This window comes from Mobula birostris, chromosome 16, assembly GCF_030028105.1.
Source record: "Mobula birostris isolate sMobBir1 chromosome 16, sMobBir1.hap1, whole genome shotgun sequence".
Classification (NCBI taxonomy): Eukaryota; Metazoa; Chordata; class Chondrichthyes; order Myliobatiformes; family Myliobatidae; genus Mobula; species Mobula birostris.
Genome location: NC_092385.1, coordinates 6,711,224 through 6,731,895, shown reverse-complemented (window position 1 = coordinate 6,731,895; position 20,672 = coordinate 6,711,224). Strand labels below are relative to the sequence as shown.

The following is a 20,672-nucleotide window of genomic DNA, read 5'->3' as shown; positions in this document are numbered from 1 at the left end:
GACAAAGAAACTTTTATAATTTTTATATATATAAAAAAACACAAAATGAAAAATAAAAAAAAGAAAAAGAAAAAAGTGGGGCTGGGCAGCCCATATTGAGAGTAAAAGCAAGAAACAAATCTCAAGGTTGTAAAGAGTATAAATACTTTGATAATAAATGTACTTTGAGCTTTGAAAGGATTAATGCAGGAGGACATTTGATGACCTTGTGCTTGTAGAAGTTTAGAAGAATGAGGAGGGATCTCGTTGAAACCTCTCAAATTTTGAAACCCCTATACAGAGTGAATGTGGAGAGGATATTTCCTATAGTGAAGGAATCTAGGATCAGAAGGCATGGCCTCAGAATGGAAAGGTGTTCCTTTGGAACAGAAATGAGGAGGAATTTCTTCAGCCAAAGGGTGGTGAACCTGTGGAATTCATTGCCACAGATGGCTGTGGGGGCCAAGTCATTGGGTATATTTAAAGCAAAGGTTGATAGGTTGTTGATTAGTGAGGGCGTCAAAGGTTATGGAAAGGTGGCCGAAGAATTGGGGGGTTGAAAGGAAAAATAATCAGCCATGAATGAATGGCAGAGCAGACGCGATGTGTCGAATGGCCTAATTCTGCTCCTACAGTATGTCATATGGTCTAAAGCAATCATTGATCGTGAGCTCGTGCCCCACTACAGGGAAAGTCTGGTACAGCACAGCAAGGGGGAACTCAGTCTTTCCTGAGGGAACGTCACCCACATCCCAATCTGCAGTGGGATGCAACAACCTCATGGCCATTTTCTTGGAAGGGCAAGCCTCTCTGTTACTCTGGCTAATACACTGTCCCTTCAAATAGCATAATTCAAACCTGCTCTCACTGCTGCCTGCGGGATCTTCCTGTGCATGAACGGGCTACTGGCTTGCTGTGCATTTTCCTTTCAGAGGGATGCAAACTCAGCCACCTCCATCGTGGGCACTAACCTCTCCACTATCGAGGGCAACTTCAAAAGGCGATGCCTCAAAAAAGAACACTACCCAGGACATGCCCTCACCTCACTGCGACCATCAGGGACCATACAGACCCACACTCAATAAATCAGGAACAGCTTCTTCCCCTCTACCATCAGATATATATGTGCGTACATGTGTGTGTGTGCCCCTCTTTATTTATATATATATATATATATATATACATACACACACACACATATATATACACACACACATACATATATATATGTGCGTGCACACACACATATATATATACACACATAACTATATATTTATTATCATTTATAGTGCATTTTATATATTACACTGTATTCTACTGCAAAACAGTAAATTTCACAACTCACATCAGTGATAATAAACCTCATTCTGATTCTAAGGAGTCAAGCGTTAAGACAAGCTGCAACCAGGCTGATGGTCGTACGCAGAGTGGTAAATAAATAGAACACTCTGTACAGCCAGAATTCCTCTGGGGAAATGAACTGTCTGTGCAGGTACGGCACAGCTCTGCAGCAGTTAGCATAACACATTACAGCGTCAGTTTCCCGGATTCAATTCCAGCCGCTGTCCGTAAGGCGTTGGTACGCTCTCCCCGTGACCGAGTCAGTTTCCTCCGAGTGCTCTGGTTTCCTCCCACAGTCCAAAGGCGTACAGGTTAGGGTCAGTAAGTTGTGGGTATTGTACGTTGGGGCCGGAAGCGTGGCAAAAGTTGGCATGTTATTATCGTTATCCGTCGGTCAGTGACACAAGCGACACTTTTCACTATATGCTTCGGTGTAGACACGATAAATAAAGATCATGTTTAATCTTTAGTACATATTATTTATGACAGCATTATACTACTGAATATTTAACTGTATATCGTAGATGCATTCTTATGTCAACTTGTACAACTACAAAATATTTTTTATGATCTGTTAATAATATTTTATGTGTTGTATGTGATATATGTACTGTGTTTTGCAAACTGGTCCCAGAGGAACATTGTCTTGGTTAGGTTCTGTACGGCTACATGATAAAAAAAAAAACCCTGAACTTACTTCCACTGCACAGTGAATGAGAGATGGCATACAGACAGACCACAGAACCAAAGTTCAAACCTCAAAGTACATTACTTATCAAAGTATGTGTACTATATACAACCTTGAGATTCATCTCCTTACAGGCAGACAGAAAACAAAGAAACTCAATAGAACCCATTGGAAAAAAGACCAGCAAACACCCAAAGTGCACGGGAAAAAATCGTGTAAACAATAAAAGCAAGCAAATTAGACCAGCTCATGAAAATGAGTCCATGAAGCCAGTCGTCACTACAGCCAATTCAGGAGTGCTTTAGTTGTAGGCCACAGCCTCAGTTCAGTGCAGAAATGAGTAAACTTTGTGGGGTAGTGAGTTGAACCAGCCTATCTCTTGTCCCTAGCCCTGACTCCCTGACCTTTTCAACCTGGCAGGGTGTTTAAATCATTCAAATATTGGGTCATTCCTTGCCGTCGGACGTGGGCCATGCCACTTCAATACACTCTCTGGCCTCTGCCCTGCTGCCTCAATTTGGTCCATTACCGACCTTTCCAATTCGACTCAGCACTTAAACTGGTCAAACCTCGGGCCCCACTACCTTGACTCCACTCGCCTCCGTTCAATTCGTCACTGTTCTGCCGCATTGAACCACCTTCAAGTCCACTCCAACAAAGACCAAACATTAGCCTGTTTCCCGATCTCCGGGCCTGGATCCCGCCACCTCACTTTGGCCCATACGTGCCAGGCCGAAACCATCCTGCTCCTTCGAGATTTCCGCTCACACCGCGCGTGATGAATATAATCATTAATACTTTTGTCTTTTGCTGGCCCATCTTAAATCGGAAGGACAGGGCATTTCCTGTTTTTTTTTGAACTGCCTCGGAGACTTGGATGTGTCAAGTAGAGGGGAGGCAGGAAGTGTGAGATCTTTCGTTTTAAGGCAGAACTTACAGACATCTAACAGCTGCTGCTGTGGGAATAAGCGACTGAACAGACAGTCCTGCAGAGAGACATGTGTTACTGCAGGCCCTTGGCGACTGCGCCTGCATTAACTGGTCCGCTACCACAATCTGCCTCACTTGCCCGAGACCTGACCATCGGCCCAGGGGACAGCGGGCACAAACTGTCGACCATCAAAGAGCACCAGCAAGGATATTCCCTGCCCTGAGGTGAACCAGGCACAAATTTACCCTTGGAATGTGGGGATCAAACCAGGACAGTCTGTTTACAATCATCCCTGGAGCCTGTCGGAATGCAGCCCTCCCTCATGCTGGGATCTGCCTCAAAGCTCCTGGCAATGAAGCGTTCGAGGTAGTGGCTGTACCATCTGTTTTCATCCTACCTGGAGCCTTTAGGAGCAAATGAATTTTAATTTTATTGTCTTCTCATTGAAACCCATCTTAAGAGAAGTAACTGGGCTGGTTGGACTAAAATTTTTGCGCAGTCCGGAAGAACAAGAGGCAGTTTTATTCACAGTGTCAGAGCAAGAAGAACTGTTACCTCACACCTCCTGTGACTTGGATTTTGCACCTTAACCCCCGGATTTATTCCGGGTGCTCCAATTTCCTCCCATATCTCAAGGTCATGTGGAATTTTTTTGCCACAGAGGGCTCTGGAGGTTAGCTGGATTCAAGGCAGAAATTGATAGGTTCTTGACTGGGAGAATGGGGTTGAGTGGAAACAAATACAATTATGGCCTTAACTCATTCCCTGTGTCCTCATCTGCCCAATTTTCCATACAATCACCTCCTCACAGACAAAATCCTTCCCCATCCCCCAATCCCCTTCCTTCCCTCCCTTTCATGCAGGGATTTTGCCAACTTCCCCACCTCTACAATCCACCAACTCCCAGCCAATGTGAACGAAGCAACAGGAATACAGAGAGAGAACATGTGATACCTTTAATGCAAGCCATTTGTCTTCTAATTACATATGTAAATAGGAAAATTTGCATCCTAATTTGCATGTTGCAGCTCCCTGGACTTGCTTTCCCCTTGGAGGCATGCGTCTCTGAGCCGGCACTCTGCAAACCTCAACTGGATGCCTGTCCCCTGGACGTTTCACTGCCCGACTGCAGCAGGAGGCATCCCAACCCCAGCCTTGGCCCCAGGCTTCCCAATCTCCCTCTGCAACACCCTCGAATCCAAGTCACAAAAGGAAAAGACCTCAATCTGATATGGACCAGCCCATGAGGAAAGGCCCTGGTGGAGGTGGGGAAAGAAAGGGGGGGGACGGACGGACTGGAGGGCTGGAGGAAACTCAGTGGATCCCAGTGCAGGATCTCAACCCGAAATGTTAAACAGCCCCTTTCCTCCACAGACACAGCTCCACCACCGAGTTCCTCCAACGGTTTGTAAGCTTCAACACATTCCAACATCTGCAGTCTCTCATGTCTCCAAACAGAGGATTCAAAACCATTTGTCACACAGTGAAATGCATCATTGAGTTAATGACCAACACAGTCCGAGGATGTGCTGGGAGAGCCTACAAGTATGCATTCTTTCACCAGATGACTGAACAACCCAGAATCAGATTTAATATCAGTGACATACGTGGTGAAATTTGTCTTGCGGCAGCAGTACCTTGTAATATATAATAATAAAAACTGTAAATTACAGTAAGTACATATATTTTTTAGAAGGTTAAATTAAATAAGTAGAGCAAAAAGAGGAAAAAAAAACAGTAGTGAGGTAGAGTTCATGGGTTCAATGTCCATTCAGAAACTGGATGGCAGAGGGGAAGAAGCTGTTCCTGAATCGTTGAGTGTGCGTCTTCAGGCTCCTGTACCTCCTTCCTGACGGTAGCAATGAGAAGAGGGCATGTCCTGGGTGATGGGGGTCCTTAATGATGGTCCTTTTTGAGACATCGCTCCTTGAAGACATCCTGAGTGCTCTGGAAGCTTGTAGCCATGATGGAGCTGATTGAATTTACAACTCTCTGCAGCTTATTTTGATCCTGTGCAACGCCTCCTCCCCCCACCTCCCCCACCCCCCATACCAGACGGTGATGCAGCCAGTTAGAATGCTCTCCATTGTAATGTGGAAACCCCTGGTACAATCAGATGGTCTCTTGCCCTCATTATGACCTTGCACCTTACGGTCTACATACACCACACTGTCACCGTTCCAGCTCATACCACCTCAATGTACTGTAGCAATGAATTGATGTGTATGAATGATATGCAAAACAGCTTTTCACTTCACCAGCTGAGGGGGAAAGTATATGTCTATCCATCCGCTTGAGCTAAAGTGTGGGACTGGCCTTTCCAGCCCTTTCAGCCACACCACACAGCAACCCCAATTTAACCCCAGCCTGATCACAGGACAATTTATAATGACCAATTAGCCTACCAACTGGTACATCTTTGGACTGTCGGAGGAAACCAGGGCACCCAGAGCAAACCCACATGGGAGGAACATACAAACAATTTATAGACAGTGGTCGGATTTGAACCCGGGTCACTGGTACTGTAAAGCATTGTGCTAACCAGTACACCACCGTGCCGCCCCCCCCCACTTCAAATCCACCCTCCAGCAACCCCCCTTCCCCCTCCCCGGGGAGAAGGAAGGAAGGATGCAGTTTAATATCTCCGTCTGACAGCTCAGATCGTACAAGGGAGAGTTAAATTCAGGCACCAAGCAAGTACATCAGCTAAATCAGTCTCTTCAGTTAATTGGTTTCCGAAGGAGTATCAACTATCCAGTGAGCCAGCAATTTTACAACTCACTTGGAGCTGTTCCAAGGGGATTAAAAACTCCAAGCAGTTTGGTCACATCGCTCGATGGATTAAAGCCATTGATACCAGCTGAGAGAAGAGAAAGCCAACACCAATACTCAGGGCTTAACTGGCAGTGTCGGATGTGGGCATCTAATAAGTGTAATAAAATCTGATTCCCACAAGCACATGTCTAGAAGGGAACGCCTGTTTTGCCGCCGAGGTTTGGAGACACTGGAATCCATGGGAGTCGCAGCGTGATACGTCACAGAAACAGGCCATTCGGGCCAACTTGCCCACGCTGACCAAGTTGTCCCATTTGCCTGCATTTGGCCCTTATCCCTCTAAAATTTTCCTGCTCCATGTCTAGAGGTCTTTTAAACATTATAACTGTGCCTGACAAAGTGTCTCAGCCCGAAACATTGTCTGGTTATTCCCCTCCATAGATGGTGCCTGACCTGCTGTGTTCCTCCAGAATTTTGTGTGTCTTGCACTCTGGATTTCCGGCATCTGTAGAATTTCCTGTGTTTATAACTGGTATTTGAATTCTGATCGTACACTCCATTAAAAATCCCTTGACTTTAATTTAAAGTAATTTACAACCATATTATTCTACCTCGTCCTGATGAAGGGTCTCAGCCCAAAACATCAACTGTTTATTCCCCTCTGTAGATGCTACCTGACCTGCTGAGTTCCTCCAACATTTTGTGTGTGTGTGTGTGTGTGTCTGTCTGGAATCTCTTGCCTGCCTCTACCACCTAATCCAGTTGTTCGTTTCCACTACCAAAAGGAGTTGCCCCTCAGGTCCCTTTCAAATCCTTTCCCCTCTCACCATGAACATAAATCATAGCGGAGAGTGGGTTTAGCCTTAAAACCCGGGCCGAGCATCCAGGCCAAATCCTGAGGTAGGCTATTGTGATTGACAGCCTGAACACTGGAACACCGTTCCAGGGATACAAGTTCTGACCTCACCAGGGCAACTGGGGACAGAGTCACTGAGTCATCCTACGCAGAAACAGACCCCTCAGCTCATCCAGTCCATGGCAACCATCGAGCATCCTTAAGTATCCATTTTCCTGCATCTTGTTCTTTGCTAACTTCTTAAAACAGTGTGGAATTCCTCACAGGGGTTCCCAACCTGGGGTCCATGGAACCCCCCTGCTTAATGGCATTGGTCCATGGCATAAAGAATGGTTGGGAATCCCTGCCTAACACCTTCTAATACAATACCTTCCAAACTCCAACCTACATCAGGGTGGAAAACCAAATCACAAGACAACAAGTCAAACACAAGAGATCCTGCAGACGCTGGAAGTCCAGGGCAACACAAAAATTGCTGGAGGAACTCAGCAGGTCAGGCAGCATCTATGAAAAGGAAAGTGGCGTCACAGACAGAGAGAGTCGTAAAGAACACTTTTGGCACACTGGGCTTTTTAAATCAGTGTACTAAGAACAGGAGATAGACTGTTATGTTGAAATTGTATAAGACACTGGTGAGGCCTAATTTGGAGTATTGTGTAGTTTTGGTCACCTACCTACAGGAAAGATGTCAATAAGATTGAAAGAGTGAAGAGAAAATTACAAAGATGCTGCTGGATCTGGAGGATCCGAGTTATATGGAAAAATTGGATATTTTAGGACCTTATTCCTTGCAACACAGAGTATTGAGAGATTTGATCGAGATATACAATATTAGTTTTGGGCTCCTTATTTAAGAAAGGATGTGCTGACGTTGGAGAGGGTACAGAGAAGATTCACTAGAATGATTCCAGGAATGAGAGGGTTAACATATGAGGAACGTTTGACTGCTCTTGGACTGTACTCCTTGGAGTTTAGACGAATGAGGGGGGACCTCATAGAAACATTTTGAATGTTGAAAGGCATAGACAGAGTGGATGTGACAAAGTTGTTTCCCATGATGGAGGAGTCTAGTACGAGAGGGCATGACTTAAGGATTGAAGGGCGCCCATTCAGAACAGAAATGCAAAGAAATTTTCTTAGTCAGAGGGTGGTGAATCTATGGAATTTGTTGCCACGGGCAGCAGTGGAGGCCAAGTTATTGGGTGTATTTAAGGCAGAGATTGATAGGTATCTGAGTAGCCAGGGCATCAAAGGTTATGGTGAGAAGGCGGACTAAATGGGAGAATGGTGAAGCAGACTCGATGGGTCGAATGGCCGACTTCTGCTCCTTGGTCTTATGGTCTTATGAGGGGTCTAAATAGGGTAAATGCAAGCAGGCTTTTTCCACTGAGGTTGGGTGGGACTACAACCAGAGGTCATGGATTAGGGGTGAAAAGTGTAAAGTTCAAGGGGAACATGAGGAGAAACGTCTTCACTCAGAGTGTCATGAGAGTGTGGATCGAGCTGCCAGTGCAAGTGGTGGATGCAAGTTCGATTTCAATGTTTAAAAGGATAGGTACATTTATGGGAGGGGTATGGAGGGCTACGGCGCTGGTACGTCGACGGGAGTAGGTAGTTTAAGTGGCTCGGCATGGACTAGATGGGCCGAAGGATTGCTTTCTGTGCTGTACCTTTCTACGACTCTACGAATAGACAGATAAATGTTTCAGGCCGAGACCCTTCATCAGGACTGGAAAAGAAAGAGGAGAGAAGCCAGAATAAGTGGGTGGTGTGAGGGGAAGGGGTACAAGCAGGCAGGTGGTACCTGAGACCAGGTGAGGGGGAGGAGGGAAATGAAGTCAGCATTTTGTGTGTGTTACTCTGGGTGGAAAATTTCTCCCTTCTGTCCTCTGTGAACCTCTTGCTCTACGCTATAAACCTCCACTCTCTGCTTGAGGACATCTCAGCCATGGGATGGGGAAGAGTATCTGAGTGTCTTCTCTGTCTTTGCCACTTACACTGTTGTTCACCAACACTACTGTGAACCTATCTCAGGTGCCTAAGACTTTTGCACAGTACTGTGTTTGTCAACGTGGAGCCCAGGGTGAGTCTGTAAATGGGGCAGGAGCAAACGATGTTGGGAGTGGCGAGGGTGGACTGCCGCAGGAGGGGTGTGGGACAGGTGGCCGGGGCAGGGGGTGGTGCGGGTACAGATACACCCAGTCCTGTGGCACCAGGCAAGGTCATTTGATTCCAAATAGAGTTGACCATTACAGAATGTCTCTCTGTTGCTTCCAGCCCCCTACCCTCTCCCTTCCCCTTTCCCCAACGATAATTTCCTTCTCACTGCCACCTTCCCATTTTCAGTTCACAATAGAGACCCACATCAGAATCAGGTTTATCATCACTCACATCTGTCATGTTTTTTTTAGTGGCAGCAGCACAGTGTTTCAGCCTTTAGAAGGCTGAAAGGACCCCCACCATCTGGAACCTGCCCCCTACTCACTGCTACCATCAGGGAGCAGATAGAGGAACCGAACGGCCCACACTCAACATTTTAGGAACTGATACTTCCCCTCCGCCATAAGATTTCGGAACTATCCTCAAACCCATCAACACCACCTTGTGATTCTATTTTGTGCTCTATTTACATTCTTGTTATTTATAGTAATTTTTATGTCTGCACTGTACTGTTGTCACAAAACAATGAATTTCACAGATTTGAAGTACATTTATTATCGAAGTATGTACATGGGATACAAGCATGAGATTCCTCTTCCCGCAGACAGCCACAAAACAGAAAACCATGGGACCCATTCAAAGAAAAGCATCAAACTCCATGCCCCCCCCCATACAAGTCAGTGATAATAAGTTCAATTCTGATTAAATTAAGGATCGATCAAAAGGCCTGATTTTGAAAATGCAGAAGTACCAGTTTTATCAGGAGATGCAACAGATAACAGATACAAGAGGGGGGGGGGGGGAGACTACAGAGAGATTTGACAACTGGAATCAAAATGTGAAGATCAATTATTCCCTCACTGTGTTGCAAACCAAGAACCCCAACTGTTAATTACGTACAACAATCCAATAGTTTCATTACTGCACAGAGCACAGGTCTGGATTCCCGAGTTGGCAGAGCGGGATTTGAACTCGCGCTCTCCTGGTTATTAGTTTCGGCACTGGGTTATTGACTTCGTAACAGGACCACTGGGCCACTGTGACCCAATAGGGCAGCTGGAGGGGAGAACGAGCTGAAGGGAAAACAGATACAAACCATGCACTTCTACACAGTTATGTAAAAGACACAAAGGCGAGGCAGAAAAGCGGGAGGGGATCGTTACCCCAAACCATTCCCATCACCCATTTGCATCTCCTCCTTGTCATTTGCTGGAGCTGACCCACAATATATCTAACTCCAGAGCCGCAGCTGGTCTGGAAGGCTCAGTCACCAAGTCTCTTCAAGATGTAGAGTTTTGGAGGAACATGCACAAAGTGCTGAGGGAACACAGCAAGTCAGGCAGCACCTATCGAGGGGATTAAACAGTTAATGTTCAGGCCAAGACCCATCATCAGGACTGGAAAGGAAAGGAGGAGGGAGGGAAGGAACAAGTACAAGCTGGAATGTGATAGGTAAGTGCAGGTGAGGGGGAAGATGGGTGGACGGAGAGGGGGATAAATTGAGCAGCGTGGTGGGGAGAGGTCGGTGAGCTAAAGGGGTGGAGAAGAAGGAATCCGATAGGAGAGCAGAGCAGGCCACGGGAGAAAGAGAAGCGGGAAGGGAAACAGTGGGAGGTGAGAGGAAGAGAAGGGGTAAGAGAGGAGCCCAAATGGTGAATGGAGAAGGGGCAGGGGGGAGAAATTACTGGAAGCTAGAAAAATCGATGCTCATGCCGTCAGATTGGAGGCTATACAAACGGAATAGGAGGGGTTGCTCCTCCGATCTGAGTGTGGTCCCATCTTGGCAGTAGGGAAGGCCATGGGCAGACATGCCACAATGGGAACGGAAAGCAGAATTAAAATGGGTAGCCACCCAGACCCAGTGTGCGTCAGGTCTCGCCAATGCAGAGGCTACACCAGGAGCAGCAGATACTTGTGGACTCATGAGACAGGAGGCTGAGCTGGGATACTGACATAGAAGATTGGCCATCTTAATGAATGTCGCTTTATACTTATGACTGTGAGGCCAAGTACAGTTCCCATGCCAAATTCAAGTTTACAAATGGCACCATTATTGTAGGTCAAATCAAAAGCATTGATGAATCACCGTGTACAAGGGAAATTGAAAATCTGGCTGAGTGGTGTCATAACAACAACCTCTCACTCAATGTCAGCAAGACCAGAGAGCTGATTATTGATTTCAGGACGAGGAAACCAGAGGTCCATGAGCCAGTTCTCATCAGGGGATCAGAGGTGGAGAGCATCAGCAGCTTTAAACTCCTCAGTGTTATAATTTTGGAGGAACTGTCCTGGGCCCAACATGTAAGTGCAATTACAAAGAAAATATAGCTGCATCTCTATTTCCTTAAGAGTTTGCAAAGATTCTGCATAACATTTAAAACCTTGAGAAACCTCAAAATATATGTGTGGTGGAGAGTATATTTAATGGCTACATCATGGCCTGGTATGGAAACACCAATACCCTTGAACGGAAAATCCAACAAAATGTAGTGGATACGGCCCAGTCCATCACAGGTAAAGCCCTCCCCACCATTGATCACATCTACATGGAGTGTTGTTGCAGGAAAACAGCATCCATCATCAGGGACCCCCACCACCCAGGAAATGCTCTCTTCCTGCTGCTGCGGAAGAAAGTACAGGAGCCTCAGGACTCACACCACCAGGTTCAAGAACGGTCACCCCTCAACCATCAGGCCCTTGAACCAAAGGGGACAACTTCACTCAACTTCACTTGCCCCATCATTGAAATGTTCCCACAACCAATGGACTCACTTTCAAGAAGTTCATCTCATGTTCTTCATAATTATTGCTTATTTATTAATTATTATTTCTTTCTTTTCGTATTTGCATAGTTTGTTGTCTTTTGCACAGTGGTTGAGCGGCCAAGTTGGTGCAGTTTTCATTGTTTCTATTCTGGTTACTATTCTATGGATTTATTGAGTATGCCTGCAAGAGGATTAATCTCAGGGTTGTATATGGCAGGGATTTCCAAACTGTTCTTATGCTATAGACCCCGACCATTAACCAAGCGGTCCTCGAACCCCAGGTTGGGAACCCCTGGTAAATGGTGACATTTGATAATACATTTAGTTTGAACTTTGAAGAGGCTCAGGGTTTTCAATGGCTTGTTGGTTTAGGATCCAAACTGTCATTTTTCTTGTAGTTTAACTTCCTTTATGCTTGCTTTTATGTTTCTGAGATCACCTGTTTGTAAAAAGTGTTCAGTGGGTTTCAGCAATCCGTGGTATTGATAGCTCTGTATTTTTTGTAGTTTTTTTTTTTGTCTACAGCTTTTGTGTCACACCATCAATCACGCTGTCCCATAGGCCGTTCTAATCAAGGAATTCCCTGATCTGTCTGCTTTGAGCTAGTTTCCAGTATAAGACAACTATGATTTTTTTTTTTGTTCTTTGTCTGTTCTTTGCCTTCTTCCTTCAGATCTCCCTAACAGTCAATCACTGCTTTTTTTTGTTATCGAGATACAGCGCAGAATAGGCCCTTCCGGGCCTTCGAGCCATCCTGCCCAGCAGTCCCCCGATCTAACCCTGGCCTAATCACTGGACAGTTTACAATGGCCAATTAACCTACCAACCGGCACGTCTTTGGACCGTGGGAGGAAACCCACACAGTCACAGGGAAAACGTACAGACTCCTTACTGGCAGTGGCAGGAATTGAACCCGCGTCACCTATACTGTGAAGCATCGCAGTAACCATTACACTGCTGCGCCCCCTTTTCTTTTTTTATGAACAACTAATAAAAGGATTGTAACCACAATACCATTACAGTACCTTAGAGGCCCGTCTGCCCATGATGGTGTGCTGACCTTTTAACCTACATTAAGATCAATCTGACACTCCCCTGCTTCACAGCCCTCCGTTTCTATCATCTGTGTGCCTATCCAGGAGTCTCTTAAAAGACCCTATCGTATCTGCCTCCACCACCGTCACCGGCAGCCCGTTCCACGCACTCACCACTCTCTGCATAAAAAAACTTGCCCCTGACATCTCCTTCTTCCAAGCACCTTAAACCTGTGCCCTCTCATGTTGGCCATTTCAGCCCTGGGAACAAGCCTCTGACTATCCACATGATCAATGCCTCTCATCACCTTATACACCTCTTTCAGATCAGCTCTCATCCTCCATCGCTCCAAGGAGAAAAGGCCAAGTTCACTCAACCTCGCTCCAAGGAAGAAAGGCCAAAGCAATAGTAATAGATGAGGCAATCCCAAATGACAGTAACATCAGGAAGAAAGAATGAGAAGCTAGAGAAATAGCAGGGCCTGAAAGAGCAGATAGAAAGGACGTGGAAGGTTAAAGCCAGAGTAATCCTGGTGGTGACAGGAGCACTTGGAGCTGTGACACCTGGACTGGGAGAGTGGTTCCAACAAATCCCAAGAACCACATTTGAGATCTCAGTTTATCATGGTCACAGATACAGTGAAAAGATTGTCTTGCGACCGTTCATACAGGTAGTCACTACACTGTTCATTGAGCTAGTATAACTAAACCCCCCACCCCCCAAAGTGCAGTGAGGGCAAACAATAAAATGAAAAATCATAACGAGGTAGATGGTGAGGCCAAGAGGTCCAAGAAAGAGCCTGAAAACAGCGTAATAGAAGCTGGCCTTCAATCCTGGTGATAAATACTTCTGGCTTTTGTATCTTCTACCTGATGGGAAAGAGGCGAAGAGAGAATGTTTGGGGTGGGTGGGGTCTGTGATTATGCTGGCTACTCTACTGGGGCAAGGAGAAGTATAGACAGAGCCCTTAGATGGGAGGCTGGTTCCTGTGATGTGCTGAACTCTCTCTGGAGTTTCTTGCAGTCATGTGCAGATCAGTTACCACATCTAGCCACAATGCATCCAGACAGAATGCCTTCTATGTTGCATCAACATATCAGGGACATGCTGTATTTCTTTAGCCTCCAGAGAAAGCAGAGGCATTGGTGAGCGTTCTTGGCTGTGAACCAGGTAGTGCGTGGTTGAATCAGGACAGCCTATTGGTGATGTTCACACCTAGACACTTGAAGAGCATGTGATTGGTAGGAACTTGCTTCCCATTCGTTATGTTCATGTGTTTATCGAGGGGAAAGACAACAGTAATTGCGTAGCGGAACTAACACCTCCTTGTTGACAATCAACAGATATACACCTCAATAATGTGTGCCTAGCTCACTGCTCTACTCTTTACACCCTTGACACAGCTGGCCACAGCTCAAATGCCATCTACAAATTCGTCAATGACACAGCGGTTGTCGGCAATATCTCAGACAGTGATGAGGAGGCGTACAGGAGTTAGATGGGTCAGTCAGCTGGCTGAGTGCTGTCACCACAACAACTTCGCACTCAACACCAGCAGGACTAAGGAATCGATTGCAGACTTCAGGAAAGGAAAAATGAGGGAAGCACACACCAGTCCTCATCGAGGAGTCAGTAGTGGAAAGGGCAAGCAGTTTCAAGTTTCTGGGTGTCAATATCTCTGAAGATCTCTCCTGGGCCCAACATATGAAGCAATCATGCAGAAAGCACCTCAGTGGCTATATTTCATTCGGAGTTTGAAGAGATTTGTTATGTCATCCAAGACCCTAGCAAATTTCTACAGACGTACCGTGGGGAGCATTCTAACTTGTTGCATCATTGTATGCTATGGAGAAGCCAAAGCACAGGATCAGAAAAAGCTACAGAGGGTTGTAATCTCAGCCAGCTCCATCATGGGCACTGGTCTCCCCATCAACCAGGACATCTTCACAAAGTGACACCTCAAACAGGCGGCATCCATCGTTAAGTACCCTCACCACCCAGCACGTGCCCTCTTCTCACTACTACCATCAAAGAGGAGGTACTGGAGCCTAAAGGGAAACACTCAACATTTTAGGAACACCTTCTTCTCCTCCACCAACAGATTCCTGAACAGGACCATGAAACCACGAACACTACCACACTACTGTCTTTTCGCACTGTTGATTGTAACTGTAATGCCCTGATTCCCATCTTCACCGTTATACTGCAGGTATTTCATTTAGCAGCTCTGTAAAAGCTGTTTGTTCTGCTTTCAGCCTGTTCGGGTTATTGCTGGAGATAAGGGATGACGTGGAATGAGTGCCAACCAGTTAGCGGGAGGTTTTCTTGGTGAAGGGCACTAAGGTTAGGCTTGAGGTTTTCTTTTGTTCGAGAGGAGATGAAGAGAGAAGACGCTGGAGAGAACCGATCATAGCATACGATCGGTGGGAGAACCATTTGTTCGAGATGGATTGCGAGTGACGTTCGGAAGGTGGTGTGAGCTTTCACGTTGACCGAGGGCCCAGCGCGTGAGTGACAGAGAAGTTCAAGATGAGCTCCAACTTGTTCACATTTGTCTGTTTAATTAGAATGGCCCCTTTTCTTTACTTCAGTTAAGATTCATAAATATAATTCCTTTAATCGTATGCAGTGTACTGTTATTTTGTGGCATTAATTTGTAACGGGATAGCAAATTACACAGCTTCCACACAGACTGAGGTTTGGGATGGGATCAAGCACGCTTCAATCTCACAAGTTTGGCGGGGACGGAGGTCGCCTTCCCTAGACTTACGCAACAAGGAAACCAGGGTGTATCATAACTTACAGAATACTTTTGTTATTATGCACTGCATTGTACTGCTGCCACCAAACAACACATTTCACGACACAAGTCAGCAATATTAAACCCGATTCTGATTCTGAGCTTGCAAAGCTGGAAAGGGAGGTAGGAAGGCTTAGGAAAAGAATTCCAGAACTGGGATTCAGATGAAAACTTGTCAATGAGCAGTGGAGAATAAACGCTGCGGATGAACCAGAGAGGTTGGAGGTAGAGAAGCTCCCATAAATCTGAGGGTTTTCGGCATAGGGAGCAGCATCCCTTTGGAGACATTTAAAAATAAAGCAATAACTCAGTGCGTCACGTATCTCTCAGGGGACCTCGATAGTGTGTTGTAGCAGGTAGATAAATGTGGCTCAGAAAGGCCCAAGTGGGAGAATTACACCAGGGAGGATTCCGAAAACATTTCCCAAATTCCTGCACGCTGTTTAAATTCACAGCCCCACACGAGGCAGCTGAGTTGCCATGGATACACATCGCTTTACTCAGTTTACTTGCAATTCCTCCACCATCCATTCAGCACAGAGCCAACTTTCAACAGAAACACATTCCGAGCACTTGGGCAAGTCCAATACAATGCAAAACAAGGTAAGCCACCCAGTTTCCAATTTCTTCAAATTATCTGCACTCCCTCTCTCTGCTCCCGTCAACACAAAGTCTTGGCAGCAAAGTGGAAGAAAGCCGGACACCTAAGTGTTAAACCAGCAGCAGTGAGACTGCGGGAGACAGGCGGAGGGAGACCAAAACACATCTTGGGAGGTCCCAGATAGAAGTCCAACCCCATCACTCATTCCAAGAAGACAGCTCACATCCCCACGGAGCCACAGCAATGTTCTTGCCAAGACTCCCTCCTCCAGCTACATCGGTTTCAAGTCACAGCTGGGGAACCTTCTCCTCCATGCCAGACCCAGGTACCTCAGAGCACAGGCCGCAACAGGTGTACACACAGTCCCCAACAGGTGTACACACAGTCCCCACGGTGTACACACAGTCCCCACGGTGTACAAAGCATAGCTGTGAATTAAAACTCGGCCTATTCTCCGCAGTTGGCCGAAATCCAGGAATTTTAGTTAACGATCGGAAAGCTGAAGAGGGACAATTCAGAAAAAGACCTTTCGGCCCACCGGCCTGTGCTATCCAACAAACACCCACTTTCACACTAACCCCAACCTAACTCGCTTTATTCTCCCCTTTCCCACCAGCTCCCCCCGCTTTAGATACTACACACCAGGGGCAATTTATAATTAAACTATGAAGCCACGCCTCTTTAGGCGCGGGAGAAAACCCACACGGTCTCAGGGCAGAACATGCAAACTCCACACAGACAGCTCCCAAGTCGGGACTGAACCCGGGTCACGGCAGCCGCTTTATATGCTGTGCTGCTGTGCGGCCCTCAGACCCAGAGAAATCCCAGGTCCCAAGTCGATGGATCAAGTCCACTGTATCCAGATTTCAGGCTTTTGGAATTCTGCAGCATTGTGGTTACCAGCTCCGTTTGATTCCAAAATCTCCAACAACTTATTCCCAGGGTATAATAACCCAGCAACAAAAAAAATTGGAGTCTCCTTCATTCGTCTAAAAATAAAAATCCCACTGGTGATGCTGTTTTAACTCAGCAGGTCAAGCGGCATCTATGGAGGGGAATAAACCGCCAATGTCTCAGGCTGAGACCCTTTATCAGGACTGGAAAGGAAAGGGGAAGGCGGCAGAACAAGGAAGTGGTGGGAGGGGAGGTGTACGAGATGGCAGGTGACAGGTGAGCCCAGGTGGGTGGGTGGGGGAGAGCGGGTGACGTGAGAAGATGGGCAGTGATGGGCAGAAGCAGTCAAGGGCTGACAAACAAGGAATACAATGGGGGACGAGAGAAGGCCGTGGAAGAAAGGAAAGGATGGGCTGGGCATGAGGCAGAGGAGAAGAAGAGAAGGGGTGACATCACAGCAGACAGGGTTAGAAAGAAAACTTCTGGTGCACTGACCTACATAAGTCAAAGATGGGATGTTATATTGAAGTTGTATAAAATATTGTTGAAGCCTAATTTGGAGGATTCTGTGCCGTTTTGGTCACCTGTCTACAGAAAAGATGTAAATAAGATTGAAAGAGTGCAGAGAAAATTTACACGTATGTTGCCAGGACTTAGGGACCTGTTATGTGGAAAGGTTGAATAGACCATAAGACTATAAGACACAGGAGCAGAATTAGGCCATTTGACCTACTGGGTCCTTTCCGCTGATCCTTTTTCCCCTGAGTATGTTAGGACTTTATTCACTAGAACATAGAAGATTAAGCAGAGCTTTGACAGAGGTATACAAATTATGAGGGGTATAGATAGGGTAAGTGCAAGCAGGCTTTTTCCACTGAGGTTGGGTGGGACAACAACTAGAGGTTAATGGTTAAGGGTGAAAGGTTAAATGTTTAAGGTGAATCTGGACAAGGGCAGACAGAGTTGAGTCTAAGTACAAGGAGACAAGTCCTGATGCAGGGCTTGGATCTGAAACGTCAACAGTTCCTTTCTCCTTCCTGCTCGACCTGCTGGTCTCCCCCAGCGGACTGCCTGTGGCCCCAGACCCCACCTTCTGCAGTCTCGCCAAGATCGTTCGTATGTCCATTTCCTTCTGCGGTCAGCTGAACCACGAACCGTGGAACTCCCTCGTACACACTCCCTCATGAGGGGGAGTGCATGTACACCTGTTCCAGCCTGTGCCAGGACCGTCACAACTGAAAATCCAGACGTAAAGCAGAGACACAAATCTACGCTTTGAGGCTTTAAATCACTGGAGGCCTTACCTTTTTGATCTTCCCGCTCCTGGTCCCAAAGAAAGCCACGGAGTGGCCCCTGTAGTCGTAGGCAGCAATGGACGTCATGCCATCCTCTCCGTCGACGAGGAGCGGGATGCCCTCCACCAGAGTTGTCCCACCCAGCGGCTGGTTGAAGTCTTGTCCGCAGAAGTCGTCGTCAATCTGCAAGGGCTGAGGGGGTGAAAGAACAGAACGGTCAATACATTCGCCTGACAGGACCACCACCCTCATCGCCCGACCAAATCAAGCTCCAAACTCTGTCAGACCACCCCACCTGGACTGGGACCCTGGGATCCTACTGTATGTACAGAGCGTGACACCAGTTTGAAAGGTGAGTGACCCTGGCCTTGCCAAGGACTCGGCGATGAGCTTCAAACACGGCTCACCCAACCGCACCAAGGTCGCCCCATAGAGAGTACTTAATTTAATTGCAAGCCTCTGGGGTCCTCCAAGAGAACTGCAACCTCATCGTAGAGCTTGGAAGCTTACGTGCCTCAATGACCTGGAGAGCTATGTTGACTGTATGCTTTGGCTCTTGGGAGGGTCTACTACTACTACTACGTAGACTCATGCCTAGGGGGCCGGCATCGGGCAAAATGGTAGGGTTACCCATACCAAACAGGTCAAAGGGTAGAGGCCAGACTAAGAGTGGCCCACCGGTCCTCCAAGTTCGGGGGTTCAACTCGACTAACAACTAACAACTCGACTGGTCGAACAAAACTGTCACAGAAACAGCAATGAAGAATCCTTTTAGCAATGAGTGCAACGGTATTCCCAAATCTCACCCAGAACGATGACATTCCTGAGACTCCACGGGGAATTTGCACGACTGACAAAGGAAACTACTGATAGAATGAAGGAAGCCGTGAACAGCGCCAGAGATGGAGGACCTTCATTGCTGTCTTAAAAGCCAGCACTGTAATGGGTAGCAGAGAGGTGGTGTTGTAGAACCTCTGCAGTACAAATACATGGTTCCCAGAAAGTAGAGTCACAGGTAGACAGGATTTTTTGTTACACTTGCCTTCCTCAGTCAGGACATTTGACTATAAAATTTGGGAGGTGGTGGTGTAGTTCTACAGGATGCAGGTGAGGCCACGTAAGGAGTATGGAGTTCCCTTTCAGTCGCCCTGCTATGGGGAAGTTACTTATTTCGAGGTACAGCACGGTCACAGGCCCTCCTGGCCCAACAAGCCCGCACCACCCAGTTACACCCTTGTGATCAACTTATCTGCTAACTACACGGAAGGAAACTCACATGGTCACAGTACGAACTCCTTACAGACAGCAGCGGAATTGAACCTGCGTTGTGTTAACCACTATACTACCGTGACTATCCACACTGTTACAACTAAACTGGAAAAAGTGCAGTGAAGATTTACAGCGATGGTCAATGTACATATATGTCACCGTATGCAACCCTGAGATCCATTTCCTTGCGGGCATACTCAAAAAATCCATAATAGGATAGTAACCCTAATAGAATCAATGGAAGATCACACCAACTTGGGTTTTCAACCAGTGGGCAAAAGACAAGAAACTGTGCAAACACAAAAAAAAGGGAAATAATAATAATAAATAAATAAACAATAAATGTGGAGAACATGAGATGAAGTGTCCTTGAAAGCGAGTCCATAGGTTGTGAGAATATTTCAATGATAGAGCAACTGAAGTTATCCTCTCTGGTTATTACCCCTCAACCATCAGGTCCCACATCACCAGGTTCAGGAAGTTATTACTCCTCAAATGTCAGGCTCCTAAACTGATGTGGATAACTTCAACTACTGCACAGAGTCTTGTCATCTTCAGAAGTTTTCGGATGACTCTGCCATAGTTGGATGCATCAGCAAGGGAGAAGAGGCTGGGTACAGGGCTACGGTAGGAAACTTTGTCACATGGTGTGAGCAGAATTATCTGCAGCTTAATGTGAAAAAGACTAAGGAGCTGGTGGTAGACCTGAGGAGAGCTAGGGTACCGGTGACCCCTGTTTCCATCCAGGGGGTCAGTGTGGACATGGTGGAGGATTACAAATACCTGGGGATACGAATTGACAATAAACTGGACTGGTCAAAGAACACTGAGGCTGTCTACAAGAAGGGTCAGAGCCATCTCTATTTCCTGAGGAGACTGAGGTCCTTTAACATCTGCCGGACGATGCTGAGGATGTTCTACGAGTCTGTGGTGGCCAGTGCGATCATGTTTGCTGTTGTGTGCTGGGGCAGCAGGCTGAGGGTAGCAGACACCAACAGAATCAACAAACTCATTCGTAAGGTCAGTGATGTTGTGAGGATGGAACTGGACTCTCTGACGGTGGTGTCTGAAAAGAGGATGCTGTCCAAGTTGCATGCCATCTTGGTCAACGTCTCCCATCCACTACATAATGTACTGGGTGGGCACAGGAGTACATTCAGCCAGAGACTCATTCCTCCGAGATGCAGCACAGAGCGTCATAGGAAGTCATTCCTGCCTGTGGCCATCAAACTTTACAACTCCTCCCTTGGAGGGTCAGACGCCCTGAGCCAATAGGCTGGTCC

At 46.7% G+C, this 20,672-nt stretch overlaps 1 protein-coding gene across 9 annotated transcripts in view; it reads right to left on the bottom strand.

Moving 5' to 3' along the window:
* LOC140210964 (plexin-A1-like) overlaps positions 1 to 20,672 on the bottom strand; it is a 464,700-nt gene that overhangs the window by 336,035 nt on the left and 107,993 nt on the right. For all 9 annotated transcript variants that reach the window (XM_072280256.1, XM_072280262.1, XM_072280263.1 and 6 more), the window contains one exon: positions 18,130 to 18,312. In XM_072280256.1, the coding sequence (XP_072136357.1) occupies positions 18,130 to 18,312 (183 nt within the window). The remainder of the gene's footprint in view (positions 1 to 18,129; positions 18,313 to 20,672) is intronic.